Source organism: Poromitra crassiceps, assembly GCF_964638095.1.
Source record: "Poromitra crassiceps genome assembly, chromosome: 2".
NCBI classification, from domain to species: Eukaryota; Metazoa; Chordata; class Actinopteri; order Beryciformes; family Melamphaidae; genus Poromitra; species Poromitra crassiceps.
The window spans coordinates 29488519-29508518 of NC_139624.1; the positions used below are offsets into that span (position 1 = coordinate 29488519).

Sequence of the window (20000 nt, forward strand, 5' to 3'; positions counted from 1 at the left end):
TTGCTGGGGGCCTGATACAGTAGGCGGAAGGTATGTGGGGAAGTTATGCTTCATCAACACAGGTTTGGTGATTTTTTTCTTTAATGTTTATAATCCTTTTTACATGTTTTTCGTGTGTGTCTGTGTGTGTGTGTGTGTCTGTGTGTGTGTGTGTGTGTGTGTGCGTGCGTGTGCGTGTGTGTGTGTGTGTGTGTGTGTGTGTGTGTGTGTGTGTGTATGCATGTGCGTGTGTGTGCATGTGCGTGTGTAGGCCTGGCAGTAGGTCTGGATCCTCAGGGTTATGGGAACCCAGATTTCTGCTGGCTGTCCGTCCACGACACACTGATCTGGAGCTTCGCAGGACCCATCTTTGTAGTTGTCCTGGTGAGTGCCTGAATTAAAGTCCCTGGAAACCAAGCCTAAATACATGTTTTGAGTTTGTCACACCACAGAAAAATGTATTACCCTCCCAGTCAAATTTGAACTGAATTGAATGTCGCCAGGTATATATCAAATATGCAGCTCTATCTATGCTCTCAATGCTATTCTCTGCTGTGAGACTGTGACACATAGTTGTTACTATGCTCGCCAATAGTCAATGAGAGTCGAGCATGCCCAAAACCCGTATATGGACCCAGAGCAGCCAGGCAGCTCCGCTCGCACAGACAGTGATTTCTGCATTGACTGATCTTTCCCCTCAGACCCATAAACGTCATAAAAATGATTTAAAATAGCTCACCAACAGATACAAAAACATGAGCATATATGTGTTGTACATACAAAGAACCACCGCGATCAGACTTTTGAAACACGCATTTAAAAAAATCGCAATTTGTCTCTCTGGAGCTCGAGGTCGCCCCCGACCCGCTCCTCTAACTGCAGCCCGAATGTAGGCACTCGGCAATGACTGAGTCACGCTGGAATGCCGGGGGGGTTCTGGAGCTCGAGAGCGAGTCACAGTCCCCTGGGCTGGCAAATGTGGAATGACACAGTGCATGTGCGAGTATCGTCTCAGGCTGGGGAGGGAGGGGGGGCGCCATCTTTTTTAATCTCAGGTTTGACAGACAACTGAGAGCTTCTTTATGATTGATTTGTTTTTTTTATGACGGGATACAATTTTAACATAATGAGCCCTAAGTCCCGCCCCCTCCAACCTCAGCAAACAATCAAAACAGGGAAATGGCAATATTTAGGATTTGGGTTGAAACTAATGTCTACAACTTTTTGAGGCTTACAATTAGACACATACAGTAAGACCCTAAATTACATAGTTGGAAGGTTTTGGTGCATTTTGCTTGCCAGGCTCTTTAAATCTGTCCACAATTAGTGGATTCTCGTGGTTTTACTTGCTCTGGAGGATTTAACCCTAGTGGTTCCACACATTTGGTCAATACTGAGATTTATCTTCACAAATATCCAAAATGATGTCTAATGTAAAAAGAGAAATGTCAAAAAGTTCTGTAAAAGAGTGAATTAAGTGTTCTGTTCAAACCCCCTCTCTCTCCCCCCTCTCTCTGAAGGTGAACATAGTCATCTTTGTGCTGGCTGCCAAGGCTTCCTGTGGTCGCAGGCAGAAGGCCTTTGAGAAGTCAGGAGCTGTGTAAGTTTCTCACTCATGTTCACAATTCCACAAAACATCCAAAGGTTAGAAGTGTTTTAATTAGTTGTGCATATTAGTCAGTATTGATCTACAGTACTTACATTATCTGATATGCAATGTGTGTGTGTGTGTGTGTGTGTGTGTGTGTGTGTGTGTGTGTGTGTGTGTGTGTGTGTGTGTGTGTGTGTGTGTGTGTGTGTGTGTGTGTGTGTGTGTGTGTGTGTGTGTGTGTGTGTGTCCCACCCCAGTCCCGCACTGCGTATGGCCTTCCTCCTGCTGTTACTCATCAGCGCCACCTGGCTGCTTGGTCTGATGGCAGTCAACAGTGATGTCATGACCTTTCACTACCTGTTTGCCGTCTTCAGCTGTCTGCAGGTAACACAGTGATTATGTGTGGCTTCATCTGTGGTTACGGGATAAGAATGAGTGTGTGTGTGGGCGTCCGCGTCCGCTACCAACACGAGGGTCGCAGGTTCAAGCCCCCGTGTTACCTCTAGCTTGGTCGGGCGTTCATACAGGCGTAATTGGCCATGTCTGTGGGTGGGAAGCCGGATTAGCGTGATCCTCCCACACGCTATGTCCTGCCTGTGAAACTCCTCGCTGTCACGTGAAAAGAAGTAGCTGGCGACTGCACATGTATTGGAGGCAACAGGTGCCAGTCTACAACTCCCAAGATGGGCAGAGGGTGTGGTGCAACGACACAGGGGGAATTGGCCGTACAATTGGAGAGTAAATTGGAGAAAAATCAGAAGAAGAAAAAAACTTGACAAAACAAAATACAGTATCTATATGATATAATAATTCTCTCTCTCTCTCTCTCTCTCTCTCCTTCTCTCCACAGGGAGTCTTCTTCTTCTTCTTCCATGTGATCTTCAACAAAGAGGTGAGGACGAACCTGAAGAACGTTTTCACGGGAAAGAAGAGCGTACCGGACGAGTCCAGCACCACCAGGGCCTCCCTGCTCACTGTGAGTGGACACACACACACACACACACACACACACACACACACACACACACACACACACACACACACACACACACACACACTTCTACGTCTTCACTACATAATATAGTTTATGAGTCTGGGCAGACATGGATGTAAATTGTAACTTACCTTGGTGGCGGAGGCATACAACCATGAGGCGCTATATTTCTGGTTGTTTTTTGTGTCTTGATTTTGGTGTTGGTTGTTAAAAATGTAGTTTAATTCTATTTAAAAGCATTGAAAGCATCAAACAGTTTACACAATAAAAGTAATATTTTCAGCCTTACTGTATAATGACTGTTGTCTTCCCCTCCCTCCCACATCCCCTTGTCCTCCGTTCATCCCTCCATCCTCAGCGCTCCCTCAACTGCAACAACACGTACACGGAGGAGGGGCCGCTGTACCGCTCGGCCATCGGAGAGTCCACCGTGTCCCTGGACAGCACGCTCAGGTCAGCCAAGAGCCACAGCAGCTACCTGGCTTACATACTCAGGTATAACACTCACTGACCGCATGGCTGCTTCCACTGCACTGCCCCGTGTGTGTGTGTGTGTGTGTGTGTGTGTGTGTGTGTGCGTGTGTGTGAGAGTCAATAGTTCTCTGGTCACTCGCGATTCAAATCGTAGCTGAATTGCTTGGTTTGTCCAAGTAAAACTCTTTTTAGAAGGATTTTATGAAACGTCAGTGGAAAAATGAATGGAGAATTTCACTCCCTAAATCTTTTGATACACCGTGTGATTTTGTGATAAATTTAGAGTGAAAGCTACCACGACGTCTGAAAACAACCAATAGATCATATCAGTAGACGCTAAATGCTAGTAGAGGCTAATAAATAGTTAACGTTACCTCAAGCTCTCTTGGCATCACCATGTTGGCCTGTGTTCCCTAGCAGCCATGTTGGCCTGTGTTCCCTAGCAGGTCCACATTCTCCTCCTCCTCCTCTTCTTTGGATGTTTTTTCCATACACAATTCCACTTTGCAACGGCTCGATTCTTGCTAAGCTTAATTTGTTGACATCTTTACCAGACAACACTGATGCGTAGCTGCTGGGCGCGCTGCTGACGTTTGATTCCAGTAGGTGTCATCATCGTACAGTCTGCACACATCAAACCTGATGTACCAAGTTTATTAGATCAAACCTCGCACAGTCTGGCCTTCAATAAACGTATAACATTGCTAAACACGTACAGTCTGTAGGCGGCATTAGGCCGCATGGGGAACCCGGAAGAGGGCTTGACTTAGGCACTCTATAGAGTACCGCAGGCTTGATATATTTGCAGGCTTACCCAGAAATTGCTGCCATGCTGGTTCGTAAGCGGGAACGTGAATGGCATTTTAGTGTGGGTATTTCGGTTAAATGCATGAAATAAGGTCTGTGGTTAACAAACGTTTATGAAACAGCAAAGTTTGTGTTCAGCAAGATAATCTTCACAAACAAGGACCACTTTTATGACTTGAAGCGTAAATGCATTTTTTTTAAATGTGATTTTCAGAAAATATTTTATACTTTTATACTTTTACTTCTGAACTCATTCCTGCGGTTCTCTATTATAGCTTGTGTGTGTGTGCGTGTGCGTGCGCGCGTGTGTGAGTCTCTCTGTCTACTTCAGTTACTGTGGGAATTGCTTTCTATTTTGTTATTTACTTCTTTCTCTCCCTGCATGTCTGATGATGCATCAAATGTCTCCCACATACTAACAGCCCCAAACACACACATTTGCAGACAACCTCCTGTCCTTCTCAGCCTTCTGCACTTCTTACAGTTGAGTTGAGTGACTCTACACAGGTCTCTGCGTCTCTCTCCATTTCCAGGGTGCTTCTTTCTCTCTTACACACACGCATGCTGCCACAGAATGACACACAATTCTGTGCTCCTGCTTGCATGAGAAACCCACGCAAAGACTGGCAAACGCATGGCGTTGATGCAAAACCACATACAGACCAACCAGCTCTCACAAAGACTCCCACCAAGGCAAAGGAGCACTGCACTACCTATTCATACACACAGTCCATCCATATGTGCTGTTATGTTATGTTATGTTATGTTATGTCATGTCATGTCATGTCATGTCATGTCATGTCATGCCATGTCATGCCATGCCATGCCATGCCATGCCATGCCATGTCACTACATATTGAGATCATAAATTACAAATTTTCTCGAAGTCAAATTTTACGACGTGTATAGGGGACAAATGTGCTCAAGAATGGATGAATGTCAAAACTACATGGACGTCAATGAGAGAATAATCAGTTTTTTAAAGGAATGCACAAACGTTTTTAGCAGATTAGCACGTTGGTCTGTTAGCTGCTAAGCGATGAGAACATATAGGCACTAGAATGTTCCATGTGTCCAGAGTAGATCAGTTAGTCCACCGCTCCATGCTAAGTCTAAAGCTGTGTTTACACCGAGATATTTATTTGTCTCTCTGTCGCTCGATTCAACCCTTTGGAATCGCTCTGTCGTTGTGTTTAAATCGCTCGTCAACAGGCACAAGAATTGACGGACATCTGGGGGCTATAACGTTACGCAATGTCATGATGTTTGTCCACTACGAGCCACGGTAGTTGTTTACAAGCTAAGCCTATCAGCGTGCTCCTAACGCGAGCTCTATACCGGTAGTACAGACTTCACTTCATGTCAGCTGTCAGCCTGTCAATCAGCTGTCAATGCGGTTTGTTGCCACACAATAAACCAGCGGTTTGTTCCAAGCCAGTGTGATCCTTGACTCACTCTCACACGCCAGTGTGATCCTTGACTCACTCTCACACGGCAGCCAATCAGCGTTGAACAGCGAACGACTGATGCCAGCGAAATTTCGCTCAAGTTGGGATATTTCATCTCAGGCGACGAGCGAATTTTCGCCCTATTCTGTCTCTGTCGCTCGGACGCCCAGCAATTTTTCTCCGGGGCGAATATACGCTCAATCGCTCCGCTCGTTTGCCTTGACTTTGTATGTAAACTCGATGCCAGCGAAAAACTTTAATAGGTCGGTGTGAACGCACCTTTAGTGTTGAGTGGTAGGCAGAGTAGATCAGTTCATCCATCGCTCCATGCTAAGTCTTAGGGCATGTTCACACCATACGCCGAAGCAATGCTCAACCTAAGATCAACCTACACTGAACCCACAAGTTTCATTTTGGCATCCTTGTTAACAGGCGAAGCCGTTCATACCAGCCGCGTGCATGCCTTGCTCAAGGCACACTCACGCCGCGCTCAAGCGATCGTTCAGGATTCAGTCCTATTTTCCAAGCGTGACGCTGCCAGGCATGAATTCATTGGAAGTTGTGGGCGGGTTCAAGGCGCACCGAGTGATGCGCTGAGGAAAAGAGAGTGCTTCTGGTGTGATCGGTTAAGCGTGAGCTCAACTTCAGCGTGAGCTCAACTTCAGCGTGAGCTCAACTTCAATTCTGCTTATGTTAAGCGCCAGGCGTGAACAAAGGCTTAGTGTTGAGTGGTAGGCATTACCTCAAACAAGACAAAACAAGAACTTTAAATGGTAAGTATCTGGCTAAATCTGGTGGTTTTGTGTAGGAACCTGGCAAAATTTGCACAAAAATGCAATATTAAAATTAGATACTGTTGTGAACTACCAGGGACTACTTCCCCTGTATCCATAGTTAGGAAGTGAAGGGTGGGAAACTGTTTACAGCATAAATCACTTTTCAGCGGATGAATACATGGTTGCTCACCTGAAATAGTTCCAAAAATTAACTAGGGTACCAGGGAGACATGGGGGACTTTAATCTCTATGTTCTCCTCACTTTTTTGGCAAGATGACAAACGGGCCATTCTGCCCAAAATGTTGTGTTCCTTTATTCAATCCTGTAAAGTTGACTGTCTGAGATCTGTCTTTCCCAGAGCACAGATACTGTTCATCTGCTGCTAATCTCAGCTGCCTGTCTTGTACAGCTGTGTGTTTGAGTGTGTTAATCTCAGCTGCCTGTCTTGTACAGCTGTGTGTTTGAGTGTGTTAATCTCAGCTGCCTGTCTTGTACAACTGTGTTTGAGTGTGTTAATCTCAGCTGCCTGTCTTGTACAGCTGTGGGTTTGAGTGTGTTAATCTCAGCTGCCTGTCTTGTACAGCTGTGTGTTTGAGTGTGTTAATCTCAGCTGCCTGTCTTGTACAACTGTGTTTGAGTGTGTTAATCTCAGCTGCCTGTCTTGTACAGCTGTGTGTTTGAGTGTGTTAATCTCAGCTGCCTGTCTTGTACAACTGTGTTTGAGTGTGTTAATCTCAGCTGCCTGTCTTGTACAACTGTGTTTGAGTGTGTTAATCTCAGCTGCCTGTCTTGTACAGCTGTGTGTTTGAGTGTGTTAATCTCAGCTGCCTGTCTTGTACAGCTGTGTGTTTGAGTGTGTTAATCTCAGCTGCCTGTCTTGTCCAGCTGTGGGTTTGAGTGTGTTAATCTCAGCTGCCTGTCTTGTACAACTGTGTTTGAGTGTGTTAATCTCAGCTGCCTGTCTTGTACAGCTGTGTTTGAGTGTGTTAATCTCAGCTGCCTGTCTTGTACAGCTGTGTTTGAGTGTGTTCCAGTCGTGTTACTGTGTCAGCCATGTTTTCATCGGGGTGGAGTGGAGTTACATTTACGTGGTGTTTTAAACAGTTTGACAGAAGCTAAGGTTAGGTCTGACTGTACGCCTCGCCTCATAAAGCTGTCATCTGGGTAATATGAGCTGACTCCAGGGTCAATGAGAGCAAAAACCCTGGAGCGGGGTGTGGTGCGGCGTGCTGCCTGTGTGTGTGTGTGTGTGTGTGTGTGTGTGTGTGTGTGTGTGTGTGTGTGTGTGTGTGTGTGTGTGTGTGTGTGTGTGTGTGTGTGTGTGTGTGTGTGTGTGTGTGTGTGTGTGTGTGTGTGTGTGTGTGTGTGTGTGTGTGAGTGAGAGTGAGAGGTACAAGAAGAGAGTGAGGTAGACAGCACAAGGATATTATGGTTGCATGTAGCATTAAAAAAAATCATTTTGACTTGTCGTTTTAAATTTCAGTTTGGTTTTATTTCGTTTTTATAACGGGGTATGCTAGTTCCGTTTATTTTTTTTGTTTTGAAAATGCTTAGATTTAGTTGAGTCTTTATTAGTTTCAGTGTTAAACAAAACAATCCATCATACTATTTTTTATTTTATTTTATTTTTTAGGACAGATGAGCAACCATCCACAAAAAGACAACTATAAAAGATGTGTGTCAGTCAGTGTGTGTCATTAAAGGATGGCTTTACCGATCATTAACCCACTTTGTATCATTAATAATCTCGCTAATATAAACACATGTGCAGTGTTTACCTCTCTCTCTGTTTTCCTCATGGCTCCCATTTCCTCCTCTGGCAAAATGCTCCGTTAGGGCTGTCCTCAACTCAGGATTCTGCCAGTCGAATCGGATTCGACTGTCCAATACGAATATTCGACTATTCTATAGAAAAAAATAAAAAATAAAAAGAAGAATATCTTCAGTGATTATTTTGACCACATTAACAGTCAATGCAACAGAGTGATGGGGACATATTTTTGAGCATTTAAAAATCTATAAGAGACTGTATATGATCATGCAAGAATTGAATTGCCGACATCCGGCTATTGGATAAAGGATTTGTCTGAATAATGAGAGAGGCACGATACATATTCTTTTTTTAAATTAAGCTCTTATAGCCCAATGTTTTATTTCACCTTTTAAACATTAAAACAACATGTAGCCTAAACGGATAACAACTTAAACAGTTCTTTAGCCTATTTCTCAAAAACTAATAGGCCTAAATAAATGGAAACAAGAATAAATTAACAAATGAAATTAAGATTGGAATTTACATTTGGGGGAAACGACTGCTTGACTTGAGGAATCTCCATCGACTCAGGGGTCTCTCAACTGATGATTTGACTATTCGACTTTTAGGACAGCCCGTTTATGTCACAACGCAATTTTCTTTTTTTAAGCATGTGCACATCCATGGAGAATTGCATGGAGAGCCTTAATGAGCCTTAATGACTTGCAGCTGGCAGGGGCGGAGTTTCTGCATGGATTTTTCTCCATGAGGTAAACAGCGAGAGAAGGTAAACACTGCCCATGTGCTTATATTACCGAGATTATATGTGATATAAAGTGCGTTGATAATCCCTAAAGCCATCCTTTAAAGCAGATTCCACCCAAAATACTAAGCTTATGTGGGAAATAAATTGTCAAAGACGAAAACTAAAGACATTTTCTCTATCATTTTAGTTTTAGTTAGTTTTGTATAAACATACAATAAAGTTTCAGTTGGTTATCGTTTTTTAATTTTTATCTTTATTTCCGTTGTTGAAAATATTTTTTCACACCTACTTTTCGTTGTTTGGTTAGTTTTCGATAACGACAATAACCTTGAGTCAGGCAAGGCCTCAGAGTAAGAGTAAGAGGGAGAGAAAAAGAATGGCTGGAGACTTGGGAAAGGAGGGAGATGAGACTGTACCTGTTAAAGTGGGAATGTAAGGTTCGCACACAAACACATGCGCGCACACACACACACACACACACACACACACACACACACACCTTTTCCCTGTGGCGGTTGGCCCATCTCCAGCTGCTTGCAGGAGCTTCCCTCAGATCAGCCATCAGACGAGTCAGAGTCTCCGGGAGCTTTCTGCCCTCCAGACAACGTCGCTCTCAATCCACCCTAAACAGACACACAGCTGCTGAGGAGAGGAGGCAGGGGAGGGAGAGGCGGGAGAGAAAGTCAGACGTGGATGCAGAGAGAGGAGGGAAGTGAAGGGCGGGCAGGTTGAGGGATTAGATAAGAGGAGAGATTTTCCATCCAAGTATTTCTCTGTGCTCAGTGGCCTTGTGGTCTGAGTGTCCGCCCTGAGACTGGGAGGTCGTGAGTTCGATCCCCGGCCGAGTCATACCAAAGACTATAAAAATGGGACCCATTTGCCTCCCTGCTTGGCACTCAGCATCAAAGGGTTGGAATTGGGGGGTTAGATCACCATATGATTCCCGAGCGCGGCGCACGCTGCCGCTCCCCCAGGGGATGGGTCAAATGCGGAGAACAAATTTCACACATTGTGTGACAATCAATGGGACTTTACCTTTACCTCTGCAAATTATTATGCGTCAAGCTGAATGGAAACTGCAAGTTTCAATAGCAGCTCTACTTAAAGGATGGCTTCACCGATAATCAACCCACTTTGTATCATAGATACATAAACAGAGAGAGAAGGTAAACACTGCCCATGTGCTTATTTTACCCAGGTTATTAATGATACAAAGTGGGTTGATTATCGGTAAAGCCATCATTTAATCCCGCTTAAAAAAGTTGTGTTTGCTTGAGATGGAAACCTTTTGTCGATAAAGAAAGTACAGTATGCAATAAACTTTAAGAGTGCACTTGTCAAATAAATAATGACACAATGAAACTATACCACCTTACTAATCAATTGAAGTACTGTATTCTCAAATTTTCAGTTGGATGTGTTTCTTTTCCGACGGCGACATTCATGATGCAGATTTCTTCGCTTGGGCCAATAATAGATGTGTTTTACTATATTAAAAGCTTCCCCACTTCACCTGTACAGGACTTGGGTGTAATTGGAAGCTCAGAGTTTCTCTTCAACGTCGTTTTCTCTCACCACCCCCAATCTATTATATTTGGCCAGGATGCTATCATTGTGCTATATTAATTCTGGGTGTCTGCCAGGAATCTGGTACAGATAAAGTTCATCTGCCCTCAGGGGGGGAAATACCTTTCTGTTGGAGACAGTGAACGTTGCACTGAAAGCCAAAGCGATTAAAGGCAGTTCTCTCCGTTTCCCAGTCGTTTCTGTTGATGCTGTCAACTGAGAAAAGTGGTTTGGAGTGGGCGATGTCTGGTTTTAGCTGCTGTATGTTACATGTCTCAAACGTCAAGTCGGGGCTTGAACTAACTTTTAGCAACGCTATACTTTCTCCTCTCCCCATCTCTCGCTTGCTCCTCTTGCTCCCTCACTTGCCACCTTCCCTACCCCTCCCCTCTCTCTCTCCCCCCTCCCCCCCCTCTCTCTCTGTAGGGAGGAATCAGGTCAGAAGCCCAGTGTTTCTTCGGGAACAGCTAAAGGACACACAGATCTGGATGGACCTCTCTTCCACAGAAATGGCACCAAGGGAGATGGTAAGTGTTTGTTTGGTTCTGTATTTCATACATTATTATTTAGGTAGAGAACTCAACAAAAGCATAGATTTATATGGACCACTCACTCACTTAATGAGAAATTCTGTCTTGTATATGGCTTGATCCTGTTTCATTAATAAAGGTTAATCTGTCCGTTTCCCCCTTGTTATGCCATCAGACTCGGACTCGGACAGCGAGCTGTCAGTTGACGAGCACAGCTCCTCCTACGCCTCCTCCCACTCTTCCGACAGTGAGGACGACGAAGTCAACATCAAGCCGAAGTGGAACAATGAGAGGCAGCCGGTTCACAGCACACCCAAAGGTACACAAGGTGCCGTTTAGCTGTTAAGTTAGAGCAAGGCACTAATGCTGCCAGGGTTAGGGGGTTGAATACCATCAGGGCCGGCCATCCGAATAACATGCAATCTTGGTATTTTATGGCACTTGGATAAAAGTGTCCACCACATGACACGTGCACACAGTAAAAAAAGAAATAATTATAAATAAAGATATTAGAGGTTGGGTTGGGTATCTCCACTGATTTACGATTTGATACCATACATTTATAACAACAATACAAATTTTGCTTCGAGATGAAAGAGATTCTCAAAGAACTAATACTGTAAATTGTACAAGGAACCCTCTAACCTGGTGCATTCTTAAAAATATTAATATTTACAGATGTAAACATCTAAAAACCAAACCACGCCATTCTAACAGGGTTAAAGCTTCAAGCATCCACGGGAAATGCATTATATTAATTATAATATAAATATAATTAATTATATTGGGATTTATGAATCGAGTTCCCTCCGAGAATCAGTTCTTCAAATGAATATCGATTTGATATCGATATATCGATTTTTCTTTTTTTACCCAGGCCTAATTAGAGGATATCTTTCCAATTTCCAATTCAAAAATGCCGCAGCTCAACCATTATTGCTCTCCACACCTCCATGTAAAAGCCACAGCTGAAATGCTCATGCATATTCAAGCATCACTAACTGAAGTAGAAATAGACAAGGCGGGTTTAGGGATACAGCAAAAAGGTAAATTACAACACTAAATAATGCATTGAACATCACATATAGTATTGCTAATATTCCTTAGCAACACTCATTCCAGTTTGTCTCTTCCCCCTTCCCCCCCCTCCCAGTGGATTCGGTGTCCAATCACGTGAAGCCGTACTGGCCGACGGAGCACACCACAGCCAGTGACAGCGAGGATCCAGGCGGGGTGGAGAGGCTGAGGGTGGAGACCAAAGTGAACGTGGAGCTGCACCCAGAGAATAAGCTCAACCACGTGGGAGAAAGAGAGAGGGAGGCGTCCCAGGAGAGAGACAGAGAGATGCCGTCTAACGCTAAGGAAACAGCGCCACCTAGCCTACCCAACAGCAACAGCAACCACCAGCCAGAGCAGAGAAAAGGTGAGAGAGGAGAATGCACACTTGAGTCTGCATGGACATGTTTACTTGTCTTGTGATTTCTTTATTCCGGTGGTTCTCAAACTTTTTCACGTCAACGAACCCTAAACTGACACAAATCAGACCGTGGACCCCCATTAGATAAGATTCTGTCCCAGGGTCCCCCATCTGACAAGATTTTTTGCTTTTAGATGTTTTATTACAGAAAGTGTATGAAAACCATGACCAAATCCTACATTCTGTCATTGTGTTACTTATGGATGGAATAGTATAGAATATAATGAAATAAATGATTATCTTCTTTTTTTTGCTGGGGACCCCACTTTCAGAACCACTGCTTTATTCAGTCAGTCAGTTAGTCAGTCAGTCAGTCAGTCAGTCAGTCAGTCAGTCAGTCAGTCAGTCAGATAGACAGTCAGTTAGTTAATAATTAATTTAAGGCAGCACAGAGAGTTAATTTTTTTTCTAATTCTTAAACTATGACTTTGTGTCTTATGACCCTGTCTGAAAAATAAAATTACTGTAGCACCTGTGGGACAGTCAAGATTCGACTGAATTGAATTGAATTGAATTGAAACTAAACAAACCGCACTGTATCCAGAATTGAACCCAGTTGAATGAGTTGAACTGAATGGAGCTGAACTGCTTGTCTCTCTGCCCCTCCCCTCCAGGCATCCTAAAGAATAAAATCAGCTACCCTCCTCCGCTGACGGACAAGAACATGAAGAACCGTCTGCGGGAAAAGCTGAGCGACTACAACCCCCACCCCACCATCACCTCCCCTCCCCCCAACAACAACCACAGCAGCTCCACCTCCCCTCCCCCCGCCTCCGTCAACATCCTGACCCCGTCCTCCCGGCCGTCCTCGCTGGCCTCCAACGAGGGCGTGGTCCGGCCCGCCAACCACGTGGGCATCGTCTCCGTCACCAAGCCGCCCGTCGCCCCGCGGCCGCAGCTCCCCGTCCCCGTGCCGACCACGCCCATCTACCGGGAGGCCAACGGCGGAGTGGCCATGCACCTCAAGGCGGGCACGGTTAACGGCGGGAACGAGTCCGACTCCGAGTTAGTATAGCCCTCTCTAGAGTGTGTTGGCTTGTAGCGATGATGTGAGAGATGTGGTTTACCGATGCCAGTTCAATTCGATTCATTCGATTTGATGTGGTTTCTCCTTTTTAGCCTATAATAATAATAATAATAACATTATTATTATTATAGGTAATAATAATAATAATAATAATAACAATAATAACAATAATAACATAAATGGAATTATGCAGTGGCCAAAAAAGTGTTAAACAAATCCAAATATAGATATATATATAATTATATAGGTGGAAAAAAGACTATAAGTTCATTTCAGCAGGTGATTTGCATAACTTTATCTACTGAAGAGTTAGAAATACCTTTGCATAAATAACATGTATTGGTTGACCATAGTGTCAACTGATCCCCCCTGCATGCATCATAACAGATTGCAATATTTTAAAAAGGAGTTTGTACTTCACTATAGCATGAATGAATGTGAGCATCCTGCTTAAATGCTGCATGACGACCTCCTGCCTCCCTACACTCACCTAACCTTGCATGTTCTCCTCTCCTCTTATACCTTGTCCCTCCTTGCATCCCTCTCTCTATCCATCTCTCCCTCCCTCCCTCCCTGCATCCCTCCTCTCTCCCTCCCTCCCTCCCTCCCTCCCCCTGTCCCGCTAACAGTGGCAGTAATGAGACTTCGATCTGACCTGTTAGGAAAACCCAGACGAGCCTGCCCTTGTGAGAGGAGGGGGGACGAGACCCGCTGGAGGAGGACAGACGAGAAGAGGAGAACGAAATGAAAGACGATAGAAGATGATGGAGGAGAAGTGAAGATGGGCTGATTTAGGAGAGAGGGATGCCTCGGAGGAAAAGAGGGTCCGCGTGTTCCCAAGGCCTCATCTATCCATCCATCCATCCCTCCTCTCTCTGGAGAGCAGTATTAACTGCAGACCCAAAGACTGCCCGAGTCAAGAAAATGAACAATTAAAGAAAGGGTGTGAGAAATAATAAAGGGAATGCTATGTTGGACTATACAAAGAGAGGATGCGATGGAGTCTCCTGTGCCAAAACCACTAAAGGAAAACTGGGTGGAGAATTAGGAGAAAAAGAAAAGACTTCCCCCAGAATGCACTGTAAGCCCCAGAATGAGCAATGTCTTCCTCTATGGTGATTATGAGGGGTCTGTCCCTAGGTACAGATCTGGGGTCAGTATCTCAGTTTCCCCATCAATGGGTAAAGTTAGGAAACGGGCAGAAAAGCAGAACTCAATTCGGTTTCTGCCTCACGGAAACAGACACAGATGTATAACGACGGTGTGCACAGGCACACATACAGTACATCCTGGTACTGGTATAGTACAGTCCCATTTGTAGTTCAAATGGATTAAAAGGACTACAAGACCCCCAACGCAATGGGGGGTCCTACAACAGGGAGTTCCACGTTGGAAGCCTTAACCCAGACATAAAGCTGTGTGTGTGTGTGTTCCTCCTAAATAGCACAACTTGTTCTCACTGACTTGCCCTGCCTTTGGACTGTAAGTGGTGCACTAATAAGGGGAGTTGTAATTTGGGACACACCCCACTCGTCAATACTGGACCCCTCGGACTGCGCTATCACACACCAAGTGCTCTCCTCTCATGGAAAACTCTGAGAGACGCCTTCACAGCCTCTCACCGCAGTGCATTTAGACTGTCATTAATGTGTAGATATTCCTAAAGGTGAAGAAATGATCTATTTTGTATTTCATCTGGTGCGAGCATAGCGAGAGTACTGTTTCTAAACTGAAAATCCATTTCCTGTGTAGAGTTGGGAAAGCTTTCCGATGGTAAAAAAAACAAACAAAAAAACATTGTATGCTGGTTTAGTTGACTGAGAAGAACAATACTAGTCTGAGTACAAACGTGTGCCTTCTTCACGTGTGCCTGGATTGAGGCCTTATGCACGCACACATACACTCACACACAGCCTCTGGCGGCCATAGTGGAGGTCCTCTGCTCTTGACTGTGTTTCTAAACACAGGCAGCTCCACACAATTCAAAGGATTGATCATTTCTCTGCTAGTTTTGACACATCACTGCAAAATCTGAGTGGTTCTGTGTTTACATAATGTCAGCTAGCCCATCATAGGATCTAGTCAGCTAATTATCACTGTCTTGTTGTAAACAAATATGATTTTTATACAGGCTAGCATACACAAGTTAGTGGCTGGTACCGGTAGTAGCTTGTTAACATTAACATTGGTTGCGCAAGCTAAAAACAACTGTACCGGTAAGTTGACGCTGTTTTTTTTTTTAGGGGTACAGCTGAAGATAATACAGCTTTCTGATCGTCACAATAACCTACATTTGGAAACAAATCAACCAACACAGCAATCCTTTTCAGATAACTCTCATTTCCTAGCCAGGCTGTTACATATTTAGCCAGAATTTGCACACAGCCAATTATCTGATGGACCTCCATGACTGCTTTATAATGCATCACATTACACACACTGACACATGCACACATAGAGTGAATCACACAAGTACACACAAACACACACACACATACTGGATGACTGTCGATTGTGTGCGTGTGAGACCTAGAATGTCCCAAGTGCATGTACACTCTGTTATGGGCCTAAATGAACAGTAATTACTGTATGTGGAAGAGGAGGGAATTCCCCCTCTGTTGAAAACTGTGTCTGTTCAAGCACTATGAACCCTAAGCCTTCTTTTCCAGTGTGCTTTCTGCCTGATTGTCCAATGCAACACACTCCTGCTTACCAAAGTCATGAAATATGCATTCCAGGGTTGTGCTCAGTTCACTTTCAACTCACACAGTTCAAAATGTAACGGACACATTAATGATCTGCCTTGATGCGTATTAATTCATGGAGTGGATATCCAGAGTTTTAGCCCATATCTACAATTTGAGGACATTGACACCTACTCTTCTTCTTCTTCTTCTGCCTACAAAATAGTTGTGGTTTTGAAATATTTACTTATACAGTACATACCATATGTATAAGTAATTATTTAATTTGGAATGAACTCGTCAATGTAAAACAAACTTTTACTCAATTGTCTGAGATAAAAGTGAATTGATGCCAACTCTAGTGCATATTGCACCTCTGTATATTATGTCCTTGTAAAGTTTACCGTGCGCTCACCGAAAGCCTGTGTCCCATACCTACACCCCATACTGTAGCCAGTGTTCTGCCCCCAGTAATCAATGCTGTTGATACATGTCCTTGTTTTTGTATGATCCAAGACACTGGAAATGTTTTGTAACATAATGTATATTTATTTTTTATGGTTTTAAGACACTGGAAAACAAGATGATTGTGACTGTAAAATTAAAGATGACACATTGAATTTTTAACCGTCTCGTCCAGCGTCTAGTCTGTTGTCTGAAAAGGAGCCTTGCTAGTAAAAATGCTAACTGTAGGCCTACTCAAGAAAATGTAGGTGACATCAACCTTTCTGGACCCAACAAGTGATGATTAAGTCAGTAGGCCTACTGCACTTTGCCATTTTAAACGTCCTGATAATAGACCTGCAATAGAGCCCACACACCTTGCAACCAAGGTCTATAATTCTAGTGTAGCCTTTACATTCTATATGATCTTTGGTGTGTTTTTGTAATTTAAAGGCAAAATATTCCATTGTACAGTACATACTTCTGACCTCTGATTCTACCTCTTATTCAGATTTAGTGTCCAGGTATTGTGTAACTAGTAAGTTAAGTTAAGTTATCCTTTATTTATCCCCTTGGGGAAATTCATCCTCTGCATTTGACCCATCCTCTACTAGGAACCTTAGGAGCAGTGGGCAGCCACTGTGCAGCGCCCGGGGACCAACTCCAGTTATTTTGCCAGTGCCTTGGTCAGGAGCACTGACAGGAGTATTAACCCTAACATACATGTCTTTCTTGATGGTGGGAGGAAACCGGAGCACCCGGAGAAAACCCACACGGACACGGGGAGAACATGCAAACTCCACACAGAAAGGACCTGGGACGGACCGGGGTTCGAACCCGGGACCTTCTTGCTGTGAGGCAACAGTGTTAACCACTGAGCCACCGTGCCGTATTTGCCTACATTTACAGTGCTGAGTGGGAAAATTATACTGTGGATTTAAAAAAGGAGATAAAAAGAGAAAAATAAAGAGTAGGCTGGAATGAATCAAACAAACTGACAATGAATTCAAACAGTGATGAAGACTGGAGGGCCAGAGCTGTATGTGCCTTGGAGTGAGATATTGTCCATACATGGTCATGTATGGGGAGGGGAGAGTCTGTGCTCAGTGATGCTGAGAAACCTGCTGCCTGTCTCAATGTGAAGCAGATTACACCTGCAAGTGAATGTAATGTGTGTGTGTGTGTGTGTGTGTGTGTGTGTGTGTGTGTTTGTGTGTGTGTGTGTGTGTGTGCGTGTGTGTGTTATTTACTTACTCATTACTTATTTAATTACTGCAATGTCAATAAATGACTTACCCCTAAGCAGTGTCGGCGGTAACTCATTACAAAAGTAACATATTACATGTACTATATTACTTTTAGCAGTAACTCAGTAATATAACTTATTACCAAAAGGATTTCAGTAATATTATACCAGTTACTTCGTCAAGTAACACAAGTTACAAATTGAGTTATGTTTTTATTTTTTTTATCAAAGCACATTATTAAATAAGATACAATCATTTCCTAATCAAATTGTGTGTTTTAATGCAAATAAATAAATAAATTATAAGGAAAATAAAAGGATAACATTTTTTACAGGACAACACAGGCAACAAGACGGTTTAAATCATTTTTCGGGATGGTTCCAGTGCGGCGATGTCATTCTGCTAATGCTGTTATTTTGGTGAAAGTAATGCAAAAGTAGTGTAATAATAAGTAACACGTTAGTCTACACAGACAGTAATATTGTAAAGTAACTTACTTTCAAATGAAAGTAACTAGGAATACTATATTACATTTTGAAAACAATGTAATATAGTTACACTATATTACACACACACACACACACACACACACACACACACACACACACACACACACACACACACACACACACACACACACACACACACACACTCATCATAACTCACCAGGCCCTAACACTTTCTCTGCCTCTCAGTCTGGCATTTGGAGGTAAGCTGACTGTACTGTGCGCAGCCCCATCTGTCTTCAGCCATATGTACCAGATTAGGTGAGATGCACTTAGGCGGCGGTGGATCAAAGAGCTGGAAAGGGGGGGGGGGGGTGTTTGGGCTTCCGAGGTGGGCTGAAGGAGATGTAAGTGAATTATTTCAGCACAGGGTAAGAAGTTATCACATTCCTCTCTGCTCTCTCTCTGGTAGAGATAAGGTGGACGAAAACTGAGGTCGTTGATTTAATGTTGGGGTGGGGGGGGGTTATTATTTATGATGGGGAGGCAGATGGCATTTCTGCCAAGTCCATCACACACACACACACACACACACACACACACACACACACACACACACACACACACACACACACACACACACACACACACACACACACACACACACAGACTGTAGCCACTATGTATGGCCAGGTAAATTATCATGAGCGGGCAGAGTGAAAGGTTAGATGGGAGAGTCACGTTTCAGAGGCCTATTGGCCTGTCGGTTGTCATGTCAACAGTAGCCCCTCCCCAAAGATAAAGTGTGGGAACAGAGGTGGCATGCCATTAGGGCTGGTGTTCGCTTTGGCTCGCACGCGCACACACACACACACACACACACACACACACACACACACACACACACACACACACACACACACACACACACACACACACACACACACACACACACACACACACACAGACATTAAATGTAAAGTATATGGAAGCATGCATGCATGGGATGACACATTATAATATAGCCCTGTTACAGACATAATTTAAACCAGTCAGAGTATTTGGTAGGAAATAATCAGATTTCCGTCGACACAAAATCCTCCAGTCCTCCAGCTTCACTGAATCTATGATGAGATCAGAAATAGTTCAAATGATGAAAAGGGTCACAGTGTGTCATTATTTTCTACTGTTTTTAATGTTCATGGCGTAACATTTCTAGGCTTTTAGGGCTCAATGAATACCATGACTTCCTTTCCTCATCTCGTCCTTTACCCCAGGACAAAGAGTCACTTTACTCACAAAGAGGCCGCTATTTTTAACTTCTTTAGACTATTTTAAACTCTTGTGCTTTGAGAGAATGTGCTGCAGCTATTTTTAACTTGTTTAGACTATTTTAAACTCTTGTGTTTTTTTAGAGAATGTGCTGCAACATCCTCGTTAAATGAAATTAAATCTGAAACAACCACAAAAATTTAGATTATGAAACAAAACAATTCCAGGTTTTGCTAGATTGAATTCAATCTTTTCCTCCATATCAGTGAGAATTGTCCCAGAGCAGGTGTCATTTTGATCAGGTGTCATTTTGATCAGGTGTCATTTTGATCAGGCATTTCAATTTGGAACGAAGCCCTCCACTTGAAAGTTGAGGCGCTGGGTAGGCGACAGTAACGTTAGGCTACTCAGTGTTCTATGAGTTTCCACCTGGCTGACCCTCTGCCCTTCATCTGTGTACAGTAACGTTAGGCTACTCAGTGTTCTATGAGTTTCCACCTGGCTGACCCTCTGCCCTTCATCTGTGTACAGTAACGTTAGGCTACTCAGTGTTCTATGAGTTTCCACCTGGCTGACCCTCTGCCCTTCATCTGTGTACAGTAACGTTAGGCTACTCAGTGTTCTATGAGTTTCCACCTGGCTGACCCTCTGCCCTTCATCTGTGTACAGTAACGTTAGGCTACTCAGTGTTTTATGAGTTTCCACCTGGCTGACCCTC

General features: G+C 43.7%; 1 protein-coding gene across 1 annotated transcript in view; it reads left to right on the forward strand.

Moving 5' to 3' along the window:
- Positions 1 to 16462, forward strand: part of celsr1a (cadherin EGF LAG seven-pass G-type receptor 1a) — a gene marked incomplete at its 5' end in the record, with an annotated part of 247920 nt that extends 231458 nt beyond the window's left edge. Inside the window, 10 exons of the mRNA XM_083655165.1 lie at positions 251 to 363; positions 1500 to 1579; positions 1828 to 1954; positions 2421 to 2546; positions 2923 to 3059; positions 10582 to 10682; positions 10861 to 11004; positions 11839 to 12108; positions 12777 to 13167; positions 13819 to 16462. Of these exons, the coding sequence (XP_083511291.1) occupies positions 251 to 363; positions 1500 to 1579; positions 1828 to 1954; positions 2421 to 2546; positions 2923 to 3059; positions 10582 to 10682; positions 10861 to 11004; positions 11839 to 12108; positions 12777 to 13167; positions 13819 to 13843 (1514 nt within the window). The 3' untranslated portion in view covers positions 13844 to 16462. The remainder of the gene's footprint in view (positions 1 to 250; positions 364 to 1499; positions 1580 to 1827; positions 1955 to 2420; positions 2547 to 2922; positions 3060 to 10581; positions 10683 to 10860; positions 11005 to 11838; positions 12109 to 12776; positions 13168 to 13818) is intronic.
- Between the last annotated feature and the right edge of the window lie 3538 nt (positions 16463 to 20000).